General features: G+C 40.3%; 1 protein-coding gene across 2 annotated transcripts in view; it reads right to left on the bottom strand.

The window, feature by feature from the left end:
* LOC124777746 (dynein axonemal assembly factor 5) overlaps window positions 1–22,531 on the bottom strand; it is a 98,700-nt gene that overhangs the window by 65,318 nt on the left and 10,851 nt on the right. The window contains exons 3-5 of one of the 2 annotated variants that reach the window (XM_047253247.1): window positions 17,139–17,284; window positions 9,099–9,331; window positions 6,259–6,468 (exon numbers count right to left, since the gene is read on the bottom strand). In XM_047253247.1, coding sequence (XP_047109203.1) covers window positions 6,259–6,468; window positions 9,099–9,331; window positions 17,139–17,284 — 589 coding nt within the window. The remainder of the gene's footprint in view (window positions 1–6,258; window positions 6,469–9,098; window positions 9,332–17,138; window positions 17,285–22,531) is intronic. The other variant, XM_047253248.1, reaches the window with a different exon arrangement.

Here is a 22,531-nt window from a genome sequence, read left to right as displayed (position 1 = left end):
CCTGTACACTGCCGGTCTAGAGGCAAACAACTGAAATTTGATTCCCTTTACATGAAGGTGATTTAGAGAGTGTGATAACTGTGCAGCATTCAGTATAAATTTGCCATAGAAATTTATGTTGTCTAAGAATGACTGGAACTCCTTCAAATTTTTTGGCATACGGGGAATATCAATCATCATTACGCAGTGTGTGGTTTGCATTCCCATTCACTAAATCTATTAAACAGATGTTTCTAGTTGTTTAGTTATTGTTCCCTGGTAGACAAAGTGAGTGTAACGTCATCTAAATAATTCACAGCTTGCGGTAACCCTCTGTATAAGCTGCTATAAGAATTTTTTAAATATTGGGGGAGAACTTGCAACACTAAAATGTAAGCTATTGTACTGATATAACCTGAGAATCACAGCGGTTACCACACAACACTTTGATTCTGCACCTAATGGTAATAGCAGGTAAGTGCCAGATAAAACTATTTCACAAGTGGATCTTATGGAGTAGATCTTGTCAATTTTCTTCATACTTCCAAGATTTGTAGGTCAGTGTCCAGATATCAATTTCTTAGAGCATTATGATTCAGTTCCCAAAAGAACTAAAAAAAAAATTGCCTTTGAAGGTTGGAAGATTTCTGAGCATTGTTAAGTATAAAACAATTGTAGTTTATTAATGAATTTATTGGTAGTTCAGTACATAGCATAATCGAATTGTAATCATAGTTACTTGGTAAAAGCATACTTTATTTTAATTTTTTAAATTCCAAATTTATTAAAAAATGAAATCTTAACCAAAAAATAGAAACTCCAGCTAGGAATATTGATAATGTAGGAAAAGATAGATTGCTACTTACTGTAAACAAGATATGTTAAGATGCAGACAGGCACAATTAAGACACACAAAGCTTTCGGCCACAGCATTCATCAGCAAAAGAGAAACACACACCTTTCATATACACAAGCAACAAATATGTAACCATAATTTTTAATAAAATAACATCTGCAAGTATAGCCTCAACAAAATTAGAACTTTTTACAAAAATGCAAAACACGAAGAGAAAATTCAAGATTTTTATTTCTAGAGACTTAACACTATTGCTGATGTATAAATTTTTTTTTTCATTTAACAAAAAGGCATTTTGCATGCTTGTATATATTTTAATTTGATTTCATAGGTGAGTAATTAAAAATAAAAGTATGTTAATTTCATTAAATAATTGTAATTCCATATTTATCATTTCCATTTGTTAATAAATAAGGAATTAAAGAAAAAGTACAAAAAAGAAGTATGCTCCAAGCAAGGTCTGAACCAGTGACTTTATGATTACAATCCAATTATGCTAGTGTTGAGCTACCGACAAATTTGTTAAAAAATTACACTTTTAATACTTAACACTGCTTGGAAATCTTCTAGCTCTTAATGACAAATTTTTCTAGTTTTTTGGAGATTCATTATACTGCTTTAAGAAATTGCAAATCCTATAATTATGAAGAAGATCAAAGATGGATAGTTTGTAAGGTCCCCCCTTGTTAGAAGAAAACTAGCCTCCCAAGTAACTTTGGCAGGTAATCTTCCACACACTGAATCATATAAACATATGTATTCGACTAAACATTAACAGATGCTTCAATACTGCTACAAATTTGAATTCTGCCTTTAGGTTTTTTAAAAACAAACACTATGTGAATGGTGTCACAACATCTCATGCCTCAAATTTCACTTTAGCTGCTCCCATCACAGCAAAAGGCACGGGCGTAGGCCAAAAAGTAAAATGAAGCATTAGGTTTTAATGATATTTGTGGTTTAATATTTCATACATAGCCCAGATCAGATTTAGACATATAAGAGTATTCTTTACACACACACACACACACACACACACACACACACACGAAAATGCAACTCACACACACGACTGCAGTCTCAGGCAACTGAAACCACACTGCAAGAAGCAGCATCAGTGCATGATGGAAGTAGTGACTTGGTGGGGGTAAGGAGGAGGCTGGGGCAGGGAGGGGGAGGGATAGTATGGTGAGGGTGGCAGACAGTGAAGTGCTGCAGGTTAGACAGAGGGCAGGGGAAAGGTGGGGTGAGGAGGGGAGGGGGAGAAGCAGCAGAAAAGGAGAGGGATAAAAAGACTGGGTGCGGTGGTGGAATGACGGCTGTGTAGTGCTGGAATGGAAACAGGGAAGGGGATGGATGGGTGAGGACAGTGATAACTTCTGTATCCGCCACCCCCAACATACTATCCCTCCCCCTCCTCGCCCCAGCCTCCTCCTTACCCCCACCAAGCTGCCACTCCCATCATGCACTGGTGCTGCTGCTGCTGCTGCTCGCAGTGTGGTTTCAATTGCCTGAGATTGCAGTCGTGTGTGTGGATTGCATTTGCATGACTATGTGTGTGGATTGCATTTGCATGAGTATGAGTGTGTATGTATGTGCGTCTATTGTTGATGAAGGCCCTAATGGCCAAAAGATGTAATTGTGAGAGTCTTTTTGTTGTGCCTATTTGCGACTCAGCATCTCCCCTATGTGGTGTTTTATGAGGGTCTTATGGGTGCCCAATGGCGAGATTCTCAGTGACCTGACACTTATTAAAACAAATGAATGTGGAGAAGAACTAAAATTATCATACACGCATGCACTCAAAATGACGACACAGTCACTCTATCTCACATGCACTAAAATAAATGAGGAGGGAAGATAGCTAATCAAGAAATTAAAACAGAGGGAAAACAAAACACAGAAAAGCTAAAAGAAAAGCACAGGGAAATGTAACTGGCTGACCACTTACAAAAAACATGAGTGAGCCAACCACCCTGTTGACACATTAAAAACATCTCCCCGAAATCTTGTTAGAACATTGGAAAATTCACAAAACTAAAACATAAACCACATTCATTTGATCATTACATAAAATAAACTGCAGATCCTCCAGCAAATCCATCGCAGTCTGCTGGTCGGCAAATAAAATGCAGTCCAATAAAATGTAGCGCACCGCAATCTACACGCCACAAACACCAATCATTGGAGGGTCCTCTCACCAGAATAAAACTCCATGCATCAGAGGGCTGTGGCCTATGCAAAGATGAGTAAGAAGGACCTCATCCTGTCGACATGACTGGAAGGAAGTACTCCACGGCCGGGTTGTGGGCTTGATGACACGGAGCTTGTTGTTGGTCACTTCTTGCCACTCATCTTCCCATTGACAAAGGACTTTATACCTCAACAGCGAGGTGACAGCATGCAGGGGGATAAGCACACCGAAAGACCTGATGATCATAACATGCCTCCTTGGCTGCTCGATCCACCCTTTTGTTGTCTGCAATTCCCAAGTACCCTGGTACCCAGTAGAGAGACACTTCCTCCCCCCCCCCCCCCCCAGTCGCTGTAGATGGAGGAGGGCATCCTGGATAGTCGTGATTACTTTATCTGCTGGATACAAACACTGCAAAAAGTAAAGTGCACTCAAAGAATCTGAACAGATGAGAAATTTAACACTGTGAGAATGTCTCATCTGCTCTAGTGCCCGCAAGATCACATATAATTCTGCGTCAAAGAACGTAAATTCGGAAGGCAGTCTGACCTTGAGGACACGAGCCAGGAAAACAACAGAGCAACCAGCGGAGTCAACCTGCTTACACCCACCCATAGAAACATCTACATGGTTGTAGTGCTCAGATAAAACTGCAGTTTCACCACATTAAAAATGGAAGCAGAAGTGCTATCTCTCCTGTACTGCACCAAATTTAAAATCACTCTGCACCTCTTCAGTAACCAGGGTGGCAGACAGTTAAAACCCTGGATTGGGGGTGGGACTGGCGCCACACCAAGTGACTCCAGCACATGCTGCACACGGATCCCAAATGGCATCATGGCTCGTGTACGGTTGGAAAAAAGGTGCTTCAGATGTGGACAAACAACAGTATGGTGTGTGTGTGAAGTTGGAGCTGCAAGGAACTTACATGCCTGGCTCACCACAAGGAGCTGGCGCCACATGGTAAGTGGCGGTTCCCCCATCTTAGCACAGAGGCTGAGTAAGGGACTGGTCCGATAAGCACCCGTGACCAGCTGAATCTCCTCATGGTGGACAGCGTCTATGATCCACAAATAAGAGGGACTCGCTGAGCCAAACACCATGCACCCATAGTCCAGCTGCCAACAAACGAACACCCAATAAAACTGGAGGAGACACGCCCTGTCTGCCCCCCAAGATTCCATCCTGGATTTCCCATTGTTTGATTATGGTCTACGTATACATTTAATATGATGTTGACTGTTACTTAGCCCTTTAAAGCAGCAGAATGGTTACTATAAACTGATAAGCCAAAACATTATGATCACTGCCCATTATGACATTCGATGTCGCCTTCCAGCATTGCGGGCACTAGACATGGTAACAAAAGTATGTAAGTGGAGCAGACACAGATGGAAGATCTTCCTAACGAAGATATAGGCAGCAAATGGAGAGATCCATTGAGATAAGTGACTCTGACAAGAGGACAGATTATTATTACACAAAGCCTGTGAACAAATATCTCAAAAACGGCAAAGCTGGTCAAATACTCATGTGCTACTGTCATGAGCTTCTACAGAAAGAGGTATGAGGACAGTGAAACTACCACTAGGTGTTGGACATCCATGACTCTTCACAGAGTTTGGGTCTTGGAGGCTTGTTTGCTCTGTAAAGTAGGATAGATGGTGATCTGTGACATCTCTGCCAAAAGAGCACAGTGCTGGTGCATGCACAGGTGTTTCAGAGTACACCGTTCATCATACATTGATGAAAATGGAGATCCACAGCAGACCACCCCTACATGTTCACATGTTGACCTAACAACACTGTCAATTACAAACAACTACAGCGTACACAGGACCATCAGGATTAATGGAAATGTGTTGGCTCTTCAGTTGAATCACATTTTTACTACACTAGGTCAATGGTTGTCTCCAAAAATGCCGTCATCAAGGTGAATGGTGGTTCGAAACCTGCAGCATGCCATGGACATAAGCTGTTTGGAGCAGTATTATTCTATGGGAGACATTCTCCTGCATTACATGAGACCTGTGGTAGTAATTGAAGACACACTGATAGCTGGGAACCTTCTGAATCCCTTCATGCTTGATGTCTTCTCTGATGGCGATGTCACCTTTCAGCAGTATGACTGCCATGTGTCAGAGCCAGAACCGTGCTGTAATAGTTTAAGGAGTATTGAAGTGAGCTCAAGCTGACATCTCAGTGACCAAATTCGCCTGATGTAAATCCTATGGAACCCATCTTTGTTGCTATTTGGTGCTATCACCGCATACACACATCAATGACCCATTATTGATATGTATTGCATATCTCCACAAACCTACCAACAAGCTGTTGGATCCCTGATAAGCAGAATCAGTAATGTATTTCGTCGAAAGATTACAAATAAGCTATTAAGCAAGTGGTTGTAATGTTTTGGTTCATCAATGTATATTACCAAACTAAGGTTAGTTGCTCCCAAACATGCTGATATCATTACTTTGAGTAGGTTTCTCGTACCAGCTGAGGTGAAATTTTTGCAAGACAAACAGCTGTCAGATGGCCACATTTATATCAAGAAAAATACACAGTGTTTTGCTGTGGGAAATTGTGTGAAACTGGTGCAGCCTTTCTTCTTTTTCACAACACTCTGCGAACTATCATCATGATAAGTACCAGCATTGCTATAGAATTTCTATCTGTGTGACATCGTATTTTTGCTTGATCCAATGAGGAGGAGGCAGAATTTGTAACTATAAAAAGTAGTCAAATGAAAATGAGACAGATGACAAAAAAGTAAGAGAAATGTTTGTTATTTCAAAAGTAATTGTCGTAAATGTTAAAAAAATTATCCCACTGTAAGACGAGATGGTCGTTGTCTTCAATGAAAAATGTTTGCGGTTGCTTGAAGAACCACGATTGTATCCAAGCATGCACATCTCTGTCTGAAGCCAATTGATGGCAAAGAATTTCTTTCTTCTGGACTCGAAAAATATGGAAATCAAATGGAGAGAGATTTGGACTGTATGAATGATGTGTAAGGGCTTCCTGGTGAATCTTCTGCAGTGTAGTCAAAATAACCTTGGCAACATGTGGGCCTGCCCGTCGATTTGCTCTGAAAGAAAGGTGCTCTCGTGGGTTCATGGTTTCACGGGCAACCGCAAACATCATATTTTGTGCTTACACCAAACAAAATATCCATAACAAAAATCTTGTAAAAAGTTAGGTATTCTATTTTGAGTAATAGTACCTGTCTCGACCAGCAGATATTTTTGTGTGCAAGAAATTCAGCAATTACAGGTATGTGTTCTCTAAAATTAGAGGGCTGAGCTCCACGAACTGTTGCTGCCAGAATACGAAGTGCACCATCATTTGGAGAATCCTCTAGTGGTGGTAACAGCAGTTTTATCCATAGTTCAGCAGGTACAAAATGCCCTAGTAGTTCACATCCACGTTCCACCTGCAATATGGATAGCAATGGACATTATTTATAGAACTTGAGAAAATTCCATGCCCTAACTTACTCTTTAACAGCAAAAGTGGAGACACACCAAGAAATATCAAGCTTCTGATGAGGTTCAAGAATAGAAACATTTTTAGAAGTATCACTATTTCTGTCTTTCTGTATACACCTTTCCGCTATAATTAACCAATATTTTGAGACAAGGATGCCAATATTGAGAAGAAATCAGAAACTATTTCATATGGCTCACATTAATGTTTTCATTATGACAGTAAACTGAGGTGACAGAAATCATGGGATTCCTCCTAACATCATGTCAAACCTCCTATTGCCTGATGTAGTGCAGCAACTTTACATGGCGTGGACTCAACAAGTCACTGGACATCCATTGCAGAAATACTGATCAGTGCTGCCTCTATAGCCATCCATAATTGCAAAAGTGTTGTCGATGCAGGATTCTGTGCATGAACTGACCTCTTGTTTATGATCCATAAATGTTCAATGGGATTCATTCTGGGCGATATGGGTGGCCAATCATTCACTCAAATTGTTCAGAATGTTCTTCAAACCAGTCATGAACAACTGTGGCCCAGTGACACGGTGCACCATCCATAAAAATTCCACCACTGTTTGGGAACGTGAAGTCCATGAATGACTGCAAATGGTCTCTAAGTATGCAAACATAATCATTTCCAGTCAGTTTCAGTTGGACTTGAGCACCCAGTCCATTCCATGTAAACACAACTCACACTATTATGGAGCCATCACCTGCTTGCACAATACCTTGTTGGCAGTTTGGGTCCATGGCTTTGCAAGGTCTGCGTCACACTCGGAACTCAACCATCAGCTTGGACCAACTGGCCAGGCCATAGTTTTCCAGTCACTATGGTCCAACTGATATGGGCACAAGCCAAGAAGAGGCACTATGGGTGATGTCATGCTGTTAGGAAATGCAATTTTGTCAGTTGTCTGCTATCATAGCCCATTAATGCCAAATTATGCCGCACTGTCCTAACCAATATGTTTGTCGTGTGTCCCACACTGATTTGACACAGTATTACTTATCTGTTAGCACTGACAATGCCATGTAAATGCTACTGCTCTCAGCTGTTAAGCAAATGCTGTTGGCCACTACATTGTTCGGGATGAGAGATAATGCCTGAAATTTGGAATTCTCACCACGTTCTTCTGACACTATGGATGTTGGAATACTGAATTCCCCCAATGATTTCCTAAACTGAATGTCCCAAGCATATAGCTCCAACTACTGTTCCACATTCAAAGTCTGTTAATTCCCATTGTGCGGCCATAATCACATCAGAAACCTTTTCACATGAATCACGTGAATACAAATAACAGCCCCACCAATGAACTGCCCTTTTTTTACCTCGGTATGTGATAATACTGCTATCAGTATATGTGCATATCACTATCCCATGACTTGTCCACTCAGTGCATAAACTTCTATAGATAATGGATATGGGAAACTTTAGCAGCTTGAGAAGAGGAGCTCCGGTGTGCAAGCAACTGAATGAAACATTATAAACAAAAAGTATTAAATTTCAGTTTTACTGTTGGCCTGCTGATGAACATAATAAACCAATTTATTAGAAAGTACAGAGAACCTAGGTTGCATAGGTGCTAACATTCCACTGACACAGTTATCACAAATCTACTTCACTTTGTAATTTTTGAAGTTGGTTGTTTCTGCATCATAGTTCTTTGTCTCAAATTAATGTAATTGGCTTTCACCACCATCCCTCAAAGTTTTTATCAGTACCATGGAAACACCGTGGGTGATTCAAACATTTGTGAGGACATATTAATATGCTGGGTGTCCCAGAAGTATGTCTCTAATTACAAACATTCATGAGGCATAAAATATGATCATAGACAAGTACTTCTTATCTTGAATTTGCTAGTGACATATTCAGGTTTTTGTGTGCATACATATTTCCTGTTACATTGATTGTTACAGGGTCCAGTAACATAACAACAGCAGAATCGGTACACCATTTGCAAGCAACATGCACTCACACCAGAGGAAAGCCCAATGTGTCCTCTAGTATCACGAGAGACAATCACCAAAAAAAGTCAAGAGAAAGATCCAGATGGCACACCACAAACAGCCACCAGATGTTAAAATCACCAAGGTGTGGTACGCAAAGTTTAAGGAAACAAAGGTGTGTCCTAGGACTGGCAGACCTGGACCTAGTGCGCAGACAATTCAGACAGTGAGACACACCTTTTTGAGCAGTCGCAAGAAGTCAGACTACAGAGCCTCTTGTGAATTTCAGATTCCGAAGACATCAGTGCATCGCATCCTACATAAACAACTTCTTTCCTAGGCATACAAAGTCCAGATAGTGCCATGCTGGCTGAGACTGAGGAAGATGATGACTATCTGAAATACGTCCTCTTCTCAGATGAGAGGCAGTAAAAGGAGCATACGCCAAAATTTATTTTAATTGTGTATATGTACACAAAAACTTGAATATGTCTCCTGCATTTCAAGATAAAAGACATGTGTCTTCTATTTTATACATGTTTGTTTTTGGGGAAAGTCTTTTGGGGCACACTGTTAGATCCATAATTAAGATAGTGACAAATCTGCAAGTCTTACTAACATTCTCAACAACCACACTTTCATCATCACGAGCTGTGCGCACAAGTGTGGGAAGTAGGCGTGCCAAGTGCTGCATGATATGCTGCTCTGCATGTTGCAACAGTACCACAATCAGCTGTGCTGCTCGTATCCGCACATCTGCGCGCCAGTCACAAATGTCTCCACAGACAGCAGCCACTATTTTCATCAGCTGCCTTTGAACCAGCTCACGACATCCCAGATTAGGGCGTCTAACTGTTAAAGTAAGAAATGACAAGCATGAGTTCTATAATAAATACAGCACTTTCTGTAATGCTTACATTTATAATACTGGCAACAAACAATTGTAATAGGAGGATGCAGTATAAACCTACAACACATTGCAAATACTGTTCCTATACAACACAATAAGCCCAACTATGGCAATTGTTCTACAATGGGAGTATTTACAACGTACTGCCATTTCAAACACATGGCTTTATTTAAACTTCTATAATAGGAATACACGAAAGTCCAGTAAAAGCAGTAGGCCACATAAGATGGTGTATCACAGACTACTGCCCCACCTTTGATGTATAACAAGTTATACCTCTAGTGAACAATACAGACAAATTTACTACTAACAGCATGAATAATTCACTATTTACTTCACAGAAAATAATTATGAGCCTAAAATTGTAAATTTTTCCAGTTGCCATATTTCTCTCACATTGGATAAGTCTACATAAAAATTTCAGAGCTAAATGCTAAGTAACAAGTAATCAACAATACGGTAATATGTGCTTCCTTAAAAAGTTTCATCCTTCCCATTTCTGTGTAATTTATTAATAAGGAAGAAGTCACGCAGTGTGGTTTTGAATACTGCAACTGTTTTTTCTGTTTCCTGACATATAATTGAAGACAAAGATAGAATCATTCTGTCATTCATCAGAAACTTGGAATTCTTGCACACTAGTTTTGGCACTTTTTCCCTTTTAGAGAACATATTTTTACTTTTTATTTATTTCTTAATTCTGGTCCCATGAATCTTATGTTGTAAAGTGTATGAAAGGTATAGAACAAGTTGTACGCATTAAAAATACAAAAAAATGTGAGAGAGAAATAAGGTAAGGTACAATATTAAGGTGTAATAATAAAACTACATAACAAGAGCTCAACAAACATTATGTAACTTGTGTCAGACTTATACACTATAATTTGGTAAAACTGTAGCATTCAGAGTAGTAATAAAGCTAACAATAAGTACAATTAAGGTTCTAATAGTGTTAATATAGACTACTAAATTTTCTCTGAAAGTTAAGAAAGAGAAAAAATTACAGACTTTTCTAATGTAACTAGTTTTGTTGTAATATGAAACATAATATTGAACATTACACAAACTAAAAGCTACACTAGTTGAGAGTACAAAGAGAAATAATAGCTGGCGTGAGGGGGGAGGGTTAGGGGGTAGTTAGTGCCTATCTGTGAAGACCTTTGTGAGACCTTTAGCGTACTTGTAACACTATCGACCTTTTTAGAGTCAAGAGACTTTGCACTAATGAAGCAAAGAATGAGATTTGTACAGTATGCAGTGTATAAGAGGGTCTACAGAAGACAATATTCTTTGACGGTGTGAAGTTCAATGTTTGTATGTAATTAACAAATGTTTATAATGTTATGTAAGTAACAATAAGTATATTTTATTTAACTATGTATAATTGTTTGTAAAGTGAGGTCAACACCAGCTCATGGCTAAAGTTAAATATAGATGAAAACCAGTAGGGATTTACCAACATTCTGGAAGGTCGAAAAAGGTAGAGATTTTTTGCTGCTAACGGAAGCAGGTAGGAGAGGGGAGAAGTGGAGTGAGTCAGACAGGTGCAAGACACTGTTGAGGCAGATGATGAAAGCTGATGTGCGCTGTACTCTGCAGTATTGTTTAAACAAAGTCAAAGTTTAACTGCTTAACAGATGTGAGTGAAGGGGAAGTGCTAAGGTACAAGTTTGCAACGCATTAGAGGGGATGCAAACTTACGTCTGCAATGAGTGTTGGTTCCTGGATGTGAAATGGCCTAAGGCATCCATTACTTAGTCTGCCGCAGATCCCCAGGAAAGCCAAACTCAAATTTGCGATGGTATAAGTCGTATAATTCTATGCCACGACAAGTGATAATCTCCGTCACTGCAAAACGGTACTTGCCTTCAAAGCACCTAAATCTCCAGCAACTGTGCTCACAACAACACTAATGAAATTAACCACAGATCTACTCATCTAACCTAAAGTGTTCCAAGTACAGTTCCTTTCCTATACTAAAGAGAATGAAACTGAGAATCCAATTACTGCACAACTGAGTGTTTTCCTGCAAAGCAAATTTAAATCATCACTCAAGTGCAACAATTAAAGCAAATGTGGAGAATATTAGATTGCCTTGAAAGTAAGTAAAGTAAATAACAATTCTACCTAGTGTGTGAACTTGGTTAATGGGACCTTCTGTCCAAGAAATTATGTAAAGCAACTATTTCAATAAAACTGAGAAAAACCAAGTACAAAACCTTTAGCAATCAATTTGATACTTACAAAAGTATCCTAAAATATTTCTTGTGTATAACACGTTTTCAGAGTCAGTGTTGCTGATCTTACCTTCAGAAACGGAAGTAGGTATTATTGTCGTCTGAGCATTGTTTTCATGGACCAAAACTTTCTAAGTGTGTGCATGTGACCTACTCTGAAAGCAGTCATTATTCAGGTATCTACGTGCATTAGCCTGTTCCTTCAGTGATAGAAATTATCAATAGAGAAAAAGTTTTAATAAGACCCAAAATATAGTAAAGACCAAATTTGGTGAATTTGTTGAATAACGTCAACCGATTCATCATTTTAGCTGGCGACCACGTTTTTCAGTATTATTATCACTCGCAAGTAGTAGTTTGATGGAATAGAAAAGCTGCAACCGAGACTATACAATAACTTCACATTTGGCCGAGCTTTATCCATTATGCGGCATCTGAGGTCACTAGTGGTTGTTAAGGAGGTAGTTGTGTTTAAGTGCTTCAATTACTGAAGCTAGAATAACATCTGAAGTGCTAAACGTAATGGGAAGAGTAGAAACCGTGAGTGTTGTAAGTGGCCAGGATTATAACACTGATTACGTCTACATGCTATCGTTATGTGCATTTACACCACCATGCTACTGTTATCTATTGGGCAAGATAATTCTTGTCACTGTTGATGCAATGTCTGGATGACAGAAAGGTGGTCACAAACACAAAAAAAACAAGCACTGTCCGAACAGACCTTGAAGGCCCAATGGTACCGACCGGCCACTGTGTCATCCTCAGCTCTTAGGCATTACCGGATGCAGATACAGAGGGACATGCTGTCAGCACACCACTCTCCCAGCCTTTATCAGTTTTTCTGAGCGGTGTTGCTACTTCTCAATCCAGTAGCTCCTCAACTGGCAGAAGGTGGTCATGCCCACATAAAAGGCCATGCAGAAATTTCAAAAGAGCTGGTATATGACATGATTGCTTTCATAGATGACCCTGCAGCTGATGGAGTAGGATAAGCCTTTGACAGGAGTCAAGTAAGATATGCTGGGCAGGGTTGGTGAATGAGGCATGTCTTTCGCCTGTGTCTTCTACAGCAAGGCAGCAAGGGGTTGGGAGTGAGAATGGTCTCTTTGTAGTGACAAGAATTCCCTTGCCCAGTTATACTGATGGTCTCACAAAGGCTTTCACATAAAGGCACTACCCCCCTCCCCCCAGCCACAAATATCTCTGTATTGGAGCAACTGATCCGTATCCTTCACCAGCGCATTGACTGCCATCACACCCAGATATGAAGAACGTCTTACACACTATCCTTCCCAGCCCTCCTAAAGTGGTTCCATCACTCATCCAAATTACACAACATTCTGGTCCATCACTATTCTATACCCACTTATTCCTCTGGAAAACCCAGGTACACGAACTGCCTGAGTCACTCACCAGTACATCTTACTCCAGTCCTATCACACGTTTATCCTATCCCCTCAGAGGCAGGGATGCGTGTGAAAGCAGTCGTGTCATATACCAGTCCTGCAGCAGTATCTGCACAGAATTTTATGTGGGCATAGCCACCAACCAGCTGACCAACTAGAATAGTCACCACTGAACTATGCCAAAAACAGAGTTGACTACCAAGCAGCCCAAAATGTTAGTGAGAACAACATGTTAGAATTCGGTGGCTGCTTCACAACCCATGCCATCTGGATCCTTTCCTCTGCACCTGCTTTTCTGAACTACTTAGATGGGAGCTATACTTGCAACACACACTTTGCTCCTGTAATACAGTCTCTGCTAACCCATGTCACACACCTGCTACCCAACAGTTTCCTCCTCCACTGTCCTTTCACCCTTCCCAGTCCACGCCTCCCTTTACCTTCATCATGCACTGCACCTCACCAGCTCTGGTGCCGTATGTCACATGCCTAGTCCATGTAAGTGCTATGCTGTGTGTGTGTGTGTGTGTGTGTGTGTGTGTGTGTGTGTGTGTGTGTGTGTGTGTGTGTGTGTGTGTCAGTTGATGACTAATACTTCTGCTATTTGGTGAGTGGTCTCCTTTATTCACAAATTAAGAACAGCCAGAAACACTCATTTAGATGGATAATTGGAGGGGGACAAAAAATTGGCAGGACACTCCAGAATTCGACCACACTGTAACAGATTGAGACACATCCACCTACTGTGAGGCTTATGGATAAATAGTATTAAATATGTTACAGTGACTTACATACATCAGCATCATACAGTTATAGAATGAAGTGCAAAGGTCTGTAGTTTTATTTGTAAGCTTTTATTGGATGCACAAAAGAGAAAAGCTTATTGACTTTATAATTAGCTATTGTTGTTGTTGTGGTCTTCAGTCCTGAGACTGGTTTGATGCAGCTTTCCATGCTACTCTATCCTGTGCAAGCTTCTTCATCTCCCAGTACCTACGGCAACCTACATCCTTCTGAATCTGCTTAGTGTATTCATCTCTTGGTCTCCCTCTACGATTTTTACCCTCCACGCTGCCCTCCAATGCTAAATTTGTGATCCCTTGATGCTTCAGAACATGTCCTACCGACCGGTCCCTTCTTCTCGTCAAGTTGTGACACAAACTCCTCTTTTCCCCAATTCTATTCAATACCTCCTCATTAGTTATGTGATCTACCCATCTAATCTTCAGCATTCTTCTGTAGCACCACATTTCGAAAGCTTCTATTCTCCTCCTGTCCGAACTATTTATCGTCCATGTTTCACTTCCACACATGGCTACACTCCATACAAATACTTTCAGAAACGACTTCCTGACACTTAAATCTATACTCGATGTTAACAAATTTTTCTTCTTCAGAAACGATTTCCTTGCCATTGCCAGTCTACATTTTATATCCTCTCTACTTTGACCATCATCAGTTATTTTGCTCCCCAAATAGCAAAACTCCTTTACTACCTTAAGTGTCTCATTTTCTAATCTAATTCCCTCAGCATCACCCGATTTAATTTGACTACATTCCATTATCCTCATTTTGCTTTTGTTGATGTTCATCTTATATCCTCCTTTCAAGACACTGTCCATTCCGTTCAACTGCTCTTCCAAGTCCTTTGCTGTCTCTGACAGAATTACAATGTCATCGGCGAACCTCAAAGTTTTTACTTCTTCTCCATGAATTTCAATACCTACTCCGAATTTTTCTTTTGTTTCCTTTACTGCTTGCTCAATATACAGATTGAATAACATCGGGGAGAGGCTACAACCCTGTCTCACTCCTTTCCCAACCACTGCTTCCCTTTCATGCCCCTCGACTCTTATAACTGCCATCTGGTTCCTGTACAAATTGTAAATAGCCTTTTGCTTCCTGTATTTTACCCCTGCCACCTTCAGAATTAGTATTGCCTCACGTGTTCCAACATTTCTACGGAATCCAAACTGATCTTCCCCGAGGTCTGCTTCTACCAGTTTTTCCATTCATCTGTAAAGAATTCGCGTTAGTATTTTGCAGCTATGACTTATTAAACTTATAGTTCGGTAATTTTCACATCTGTCAACACCTGCTTTCTTTGGGATTGGAATTATTAAATTCTTCTTGAAGTCTGAGGGTATTTCGCCTGTCTCATACGTCTTGCTCACCAGATGGTAGAGTTTTGCCCTGACTGGCTCTCCCAAGACCATCAGTAGTTCTAATGGAATGTTGTCTACTCCTGGGGCCTTGTTTCGACTCAGATCTTTCCGTGCTCTGTCAAACTCTTCACGCAGTATCTTATCTCCCATTTCGTCTTCATCTACAGCCTCTTCCATTTCCATAATATTGTCCTCAAGTACATTGCCCTTGTATAAACCCTCTATATACTCCTTCCACCTTTCTGCCTTCCCTTCTTTGCTTAGAACTGGGTTTCCATCTGAGCTCTTGATATTCATACAAGTGGTTCTCTTCTCTCCAAAGGTCTCTTTAATTTTCCTGTAGGCAGTATCTATCTTACCCCTAGTGAGACAAGCCTCTACATCCTTACATTTGTCCTCTAGCCATCCCTGCTTAGCCATTTTGCACTTCCTGTCGATCTCATTTTTGAGACGTCTGTATTCCTTTTTGCCTGCTTCATTTACTGCATTTTTATATTTTCTTCTTTCATCAATTAAATTCAATATTTCTTCTGTTACCCAAGGATTTCTATTAGCCCTCATCTTTTTACCTACTTGATCGTCTGCTGCCTTCACTACTTCATCTCTCAGAGCTACCCATTCTTCTTCTACTGTATTTCTTTCCCCCATTCCTGTCAATTGTTCCCTTATGCTCTCCCTGAAACTCTCTACAACCTCTGGTTCTTTCAGTTTATCCAGGTCCCATCTCCTTAAATTCTCACCTTTTTGCAGTTTCTTCAGTTTCAATCTGCAGTTCATAACCAATAGATTGTGGTCAGAATCCACATCTGCCCCTGGAAATGTCTTACAATTTAAAACCTGGTTCCTAAATCTCTGTCTTACCATTATATAATCTATCTGATACCTTTTAGTATCTCCAGGATTCTTCCAGGTATACAACCTTCTTTTATGATTCTTGAACCAAGTGTTAGTTATGATTAAGTTATGCTCTGTGCAAAATTCTACAAGGCGGCTTCCTCTTTCATTTCTTCCCCCCAATCCATATTCACCTACTATGTTTCCTTCTCTCCCTTTTCCTACTGACGAATTCCAGTCACCCATGACTATTAAATTTTCGTCTCCCTTCACTACCTGAATAATTTCTTTTATCTCGTCATACATTTCATCTATTTCTTCATCATCTGAAGAGCTAGTTGGCATATAAACTTGTACTACTGTAGTGGGCGTGGGCTTCGTGTCCAACTTGGCCACAATAATGCGTTCACTATGCTGTTTGTAGTAGCTAACCCGCACTCATATTTTTTTATTCATTATTAAACCTACTCCTGCATTACCCCTATTTGATTTTGTATTTATAACCCTGTAATCACCAGACCAAAAGTCTTGTTCCTCCTGCCACTGAACTTCACTAATTCCCACTATATCTAACTTTAACCTATCCATTTCCCTTTTTAAATTTTCTAACCTACCTGCCCGATTAAGGGATCTGACATTCCATGCTCTGATCCGTAGAACGCCAGTTTTCTTTCTCCTGATAACGATGTCCTTCTGAGTAGTCCCCGCCCGGAGATCCGAATGGGGGACTATTTTACCTCCGGTATATTTTACCCAAGAGGACGCCATCATCATCTAATCATACAGTAAAGCTGCATGTCCTCGGGAAAAAATACGGCTGTAGTTTCCCCTTGCTTTCAGCCGTTCGCAGTACCAGCACAGCAAGGCCGTTTTGGTTAATGTTACAAGGCCAGATCAGTCAATCATCCAGACTGTTGCCCCTGCAACTACTGAAAAGGCTGCTGCCCCTCTTCAGGAACCACATGTTTGTCTGGCCTCTCAACAGATACCCCTCTGTTGTGGTTGCACCTACGGTACGGCCATCTGTATCGCTGAGGCACGCAAGTCTCCCCACCAACGGCAAGGTCCATGGTTCATTAAACTTAAAATAATAATAATACTCACGACCAGTGGGATAATCTTCACAGCTTTCTGCCAAGAAATCCAGTTTGTCTTTCAAGTCATTTTCATTTTCTTTAGCATACTGTAGCCCAATATTCTCCCAAAGCTGCCATGTTTCCACACGAATCTCTTCAAGTTCATCACTTAAGCTGCAAGAAGAAAGAGCAATGTACACACTGAATTAATACTGCACAGTAGTGAGAAAGCCATAAAAGACAAACTACTATTGGTATTTTACACTTACTATACATGTCTATTTTGCAACCCACTTTAATAAAGTGAGTGGTACAGGTTACTCTATATAACATTACCATTTTCTTCCATTCTTGTTACCAACACAACAGTGTATAGGTAAGCGTATGTATGAGCAAGTTTCCTCTGATTTTACCACTACAGTCTGTTAGCAAAATATGTATGGGAGAAATTAATACACTCCTTCTCTCTTCTTGGAATGTACACTCTCAGAATGTTAACATAAACCTCATGATGAAGTACAATGCCTTTCTTTGAGTGTCTGCCACTGTGTTGGATGACCATCTCATATGATGATACTGTAAATGATCGACTTGGTAAGTTAATTATATTTTATTATAATTCTTCCAAAGAATCGAGCCCAGCATCTACCTTTCCTAGAACTAGTTTTATATTATAATTCCATTTTATTCCCTTCAGAAACTAATTCCTACATATCTAACAGCTGGTGACTGCAACCGGTGATTAACCATTAATCATGTAATAAAACAATAACTGGTCTTTCTCTATTTTTGTGTATGATTTGATACATTTGTTAATTTTGGAAGGCAAATGCCAGTTCCTGCTCCAGGCACCAACTCTCTGCTGGTATTTCAGAGTGTCATTACTATGTTTTGGTACTGTAAATGTTAATGTTCCTGTATCACCATCTTGGGGCAGGCCCAGAACTATTTTCACATCTGACAATTTATCCTTGGTAAAAATTACATGTTGTTGTTGTTGTGGTCTTCAGTCCTGAGACTGGTTTGATGCAGCTCTCCATGCTACTCTATCCTGTGCAAGCTTTTTCATCTCCCAGTACCTACTGCAACCTACATCCTTCTGAATCTGCTTAGTGTATTCATCTCTTGGTCTCCCTCTACGATTTTTACCCTCCACGCTGCACTCCAATACTAAATTGGTGATCCCTTGATGCCTCAGAACATGTCCTACCAACCGATCCCTTCTTCTGGTCAAATTGTGCCACAAACTTCTCTTCTCCCCAATTCTATTCAATACTTCCTCATTAGTTATGTGATCTACCCATCTAATCTTCAGCATTCTTCTGTAGCACCACATTTCAAAAGCTTCTATTCTCTTCTTGCCCAAACTATTTATCGTCCATGTTTCACTTCCATACATGGCTACACTCCATACAAATACTTTCAGAAACGACTTCCTGACACTTAAATCAATACTGGATGTTAACAAATTTCTCTTCTTCAGAAACGCTTTCCTTGCCATTGCCAGCCTACATTTTATATCCTCTCTACTTCGACCATCATCAGTTATTTTGCTCCCCAAATAGCAAAACTCCTTTACTACTTTAAGTGCCTCATTTCCTAATCTAATTCCCTCAGCATCACCCGACTTAATTAGACTACATTCCATTATCCTTGTTTTGCTTTTGTTGATGTTCATCTTATATCCTCCTTTCAAGACACTGTCCATTCCATTCAACTGCTCTTCCAAGTCCTTTGCTGTCTCTGACAGAATTACAATGTCATCGGCGAACCTCAAAGTTTTTATTTCTTCTCCATGAATTTTAATACCTACTCCGAATTTTTCTTTTGTTTCCTTTACTGCTTGCTCAATATACAGATTGAACAACATCGGGGAGAGGCTACAACCCTGTCTTACTCCCTTCCCAACCACTGCTTCCCTTTCATGTCCCTCGACTCTTATAACTGCCATCTGGTTTCTGTACAAATTGTAAATAGCCTTTCGCTCCCTGTATTTTACCCCTGCCACCTTTAGAATTTGAAAGAGAGTATTCCAGTCAACATTGTCAAAAGCTTTCTCTAAGTCTACAAATGCTAGAAACGTAGGTTTGCCTTTCCTTAATCTTTCTTCTAAGATAAGTCGTAAGGTCAGTATTGCCTCACGTGTTCCAGTGTTTCTACGGAATCCAAACTGATCTTCCCCGAGGTTGGCTTCTACTAGTTTTTCCATTCGTCTGTAAAGAATTCGTGTTAGTATTTTGCAGCTGTGACTTATTAAACTGATAGTTCGGTAATTTTCACATCTGTCAACACCTGCTTTCTTAGGGATTGGAATTATTATATTCTTCTTGAAGTCTGAGGGTATTTCGCCTGTTTCATACATCTTGCTCACCAGATGGTAGAGTTTTGTCAGGACTGGCTCTCCCACGGCCGTCAGTAGTTCCAATGGAATATTGTTTACTCCGGGGGCCTTGTTTCGACTCAGGTCTTTCAGTGCTCTGTCAAACTCTTCACGCAGTATCATATCTCCCATTTCATCTTCATCTACATCCTCTTCCATTTCCATAATATTGTCCTCAAGTACATCGCCCTTGTATAGACCCGCTATATACTCCTTCCACCTTTCTGCTTTCCCTTCTTTGCTTAGAACTGGGTTTCCATCTGAGCTCTTGATATTCATACAAGTCGTTCTCTTATCTCCAAAGGTCTATTTAATTTTCCTGTAGGCGGTATCTATCTTACCTCTAGTGAGATAGGCATCTACATCCTTACATTTGTCCTCTAGCCATCCCTGCTTAGCCATTTTGCACTTCCTGTCGATCTCATTTTTGAGACGTTTGTATTCCTTTTTGCCTGTTTCACTTACTGCATTTTTATATTTTCTCCTTTCATCAATTAAATTCAATATTTCTTCTGTTACCCAAGGATTTCTACTAGCCCTCGTCTTTTTACCTACTTGATCCTCTGCTGCCTTCACTACTTCATCCCTCAAAGCTACCCATTCTTCTTCTACTGTATTTATTTCCCCCATTCCTGTCAATTGCTCCCTTATGCTCTCCCTGAATCTCTGTACAACCTCTGGTTCTTTTAGTTTATCCAGGTCCCATCTCCTTAAAGTCCCACCTTTTTGCAGTTTCTTCAGTTTTAATCTACAGGTCATAACCAATAGATTGTGGTCAGAGTCCACATCTGCCCCTGGAAATGTCTTACAATTTAAAACCTGGTTCCTAAATCTCTGTCTTACCATTATATAATCTATCTGAAACCTTTTAGTATCTCCAGGGTTCTTCCATGTATACAACCTTCTTTCATGATTCTTAAACCAAGTGTTAGTTATGATTATGATGTGCTCTGTGCAAAATTCGACCAGGCGGCTTCCTCTTTCATTTCTGTCCCCCAATCCATATTCACCTACTATGTTTCCTTCTCTCCCTTTTCCTACACTCGAATTCCAGTCACCCATGACTATTAAATTTTCGTCTCCCTTCACAATCTGAATAATTTCTTTTATTTCATCATACATTTCTTCAATTTCTTCGTCATCTGCAGAGCTAGTTGGCATATAAACTTGTACTACTGTAGTAGGCGTGGGCTTCGTATCTATCTTGGCCACAATAATGCGTTCACTATGCTGTTTGTAGTAGCTTACTCGCATTCCTATTTTCCTATTCATTATTAAACCTACTCCTGCATTACCCCTATTTGATTTTGTGTTTATAACCCTGTAGTCACCTGACCAGAAGTCTTGTTCCTCCTGCACCCGAACTTCACTAATTCCCACTATATCTAACTTCAACCTATCCATTTCCCTTTTTAAATTTTCTAACCTACCTGCCCGATTAAGGGATCTGACATTCCATGCTCCGATCCGTAGAACGCCAGTTTTCTTTCTCCTGATAACGACATCCTCTTGAGTAGTCCCCGCCCGGAGATCCGAATGGGGGACTATTTTACCTCCGGAATATTTTACCCAAGAGGACGCCATCATCATGTAATCATACAGTAAAGCTGCATGCCCTCGGGAAAAATTACGGCTGTAGTTTCCCCTTGCTTTCAGCCGTTCGCAGTACCAGCACAGCAAGGCCGTTTTGGTTATTGTTACAAGGCCAGATCAGTCAATCATCCAGACTGTTGCCCTTGCAACTACTGAAAAGGCTGCTGCCCCTCTTCAGGAACCACATGCTGCATTGTATTTGTGTCTTCAGAACAAGCACAAAGCTGGTCCAACTTTCCAGAATGAATATTCACTCTTTAGCAAAATGTGTGCTGATGTGAAACTTCCTTGTAGATTAAAACTGTGTGGCGGACCAGAACTCTAACCTGGGGTCTCTGACATCTGTGGGCAAGTGCTCTACCAACTGAGCTACCCAGAATGACTTATGACCCATCCTCACAGCTTGCCGCTGTTATATCCTTCCTTCCAGGAGTGCTAGTCCCACAAGTCTTGTGGGAGAACTTCTGTGAAGTTTGGAAGGTAGGAGATGAGGTACTGGTGGAAGTAGATCTGTGAGCTAGCGGAGCACTTGCCCATGAAAGGCAAAGGTCTTAGGTTGGAACCGTCCTGGTCTAGCACACAGTTTTAATCTGCCAGGAAGTTTGGACCAATATTCTTTAAGCTCGTGTTTTGTTCCTAGTTCACAGGTTGGAATCATTTTGAATGCCTTCTGGTTGGCAAGGAACTGTTGTTAACTACCCACTGAGTCTCATGAATAGAGAGATGCAAGTTTTTCAATACTTGGGGTATCACTATCATTTTCTCCCCTTTCCAGTTCAATTAATGAATGGTGTGTGGGAAGAATGACTTTCATGAACATAATCTCTCTGTGATTTACAAAGCCCCTCTTGTACTGTCTGCCACTGAAGTTTGTTGAGCACCTCTATGGTACTTTCTCACTTACTAAATGAATCTGTGGCAAAATGAGCTACTATAAACATCCTGAATAGTAACAATCCTATAATACTCCATTAGAAAACTCCCAAAGCTATTTCCCATCTTATGATTTTAGTCATTTAACAATGTGTTGATTCCTGTCTGCTAGGAAATCTAGAAACCAACAATGAGCTGGTCCAGTATCACATAAACTCTCATTTTGTTCACTAGGTAGCGATGTGAAAATGTATCAAATGCCATGTGTAACTCGAGGAGCATGGCATCAACCTAGGCATCATTATCAATTGCCTTTTCAGTGTCACTGATGAACAGAGTGAGGTCTACTTCAAAAATCACAGTTGTGGAATAAATGTTGTTTCCCACAGAGGTAATTTTTGTTTTTCAAGACAGTCATAAAACATGGGGAGACAACAGATTGACCACAGCAATATAAGCCTGTAATTATGTACATATATGTGATGACTTTTCTTGAAAACAGGAATGATCTAAATCTTTCTCCAATTGCTTGTAACACTTTATTGCTCCAGCAACCAACAATCAACTACTCCCAG

This window comes from Schistocerca piceifrons, chromosome 2, assembly GCF_021461385.2.
Source record: "Schistocerca piceifrons isolate TAMUIC-IGC-003096 chromosome 2, iqSchPice1.1, whole genome shotgun sequence".
Lineage (NCBI taxonomy): Eukaryota > Metazoa > Arthropoda > Insecta > Orthoptera > Acrididae > Schistocerca > Schistocerca piceifrons.
The sequence above is the reverse complement of the archived record's forward strand: the minus strand, read 5'-3'. Positions and strand labels throughout refer to the sequence as shown.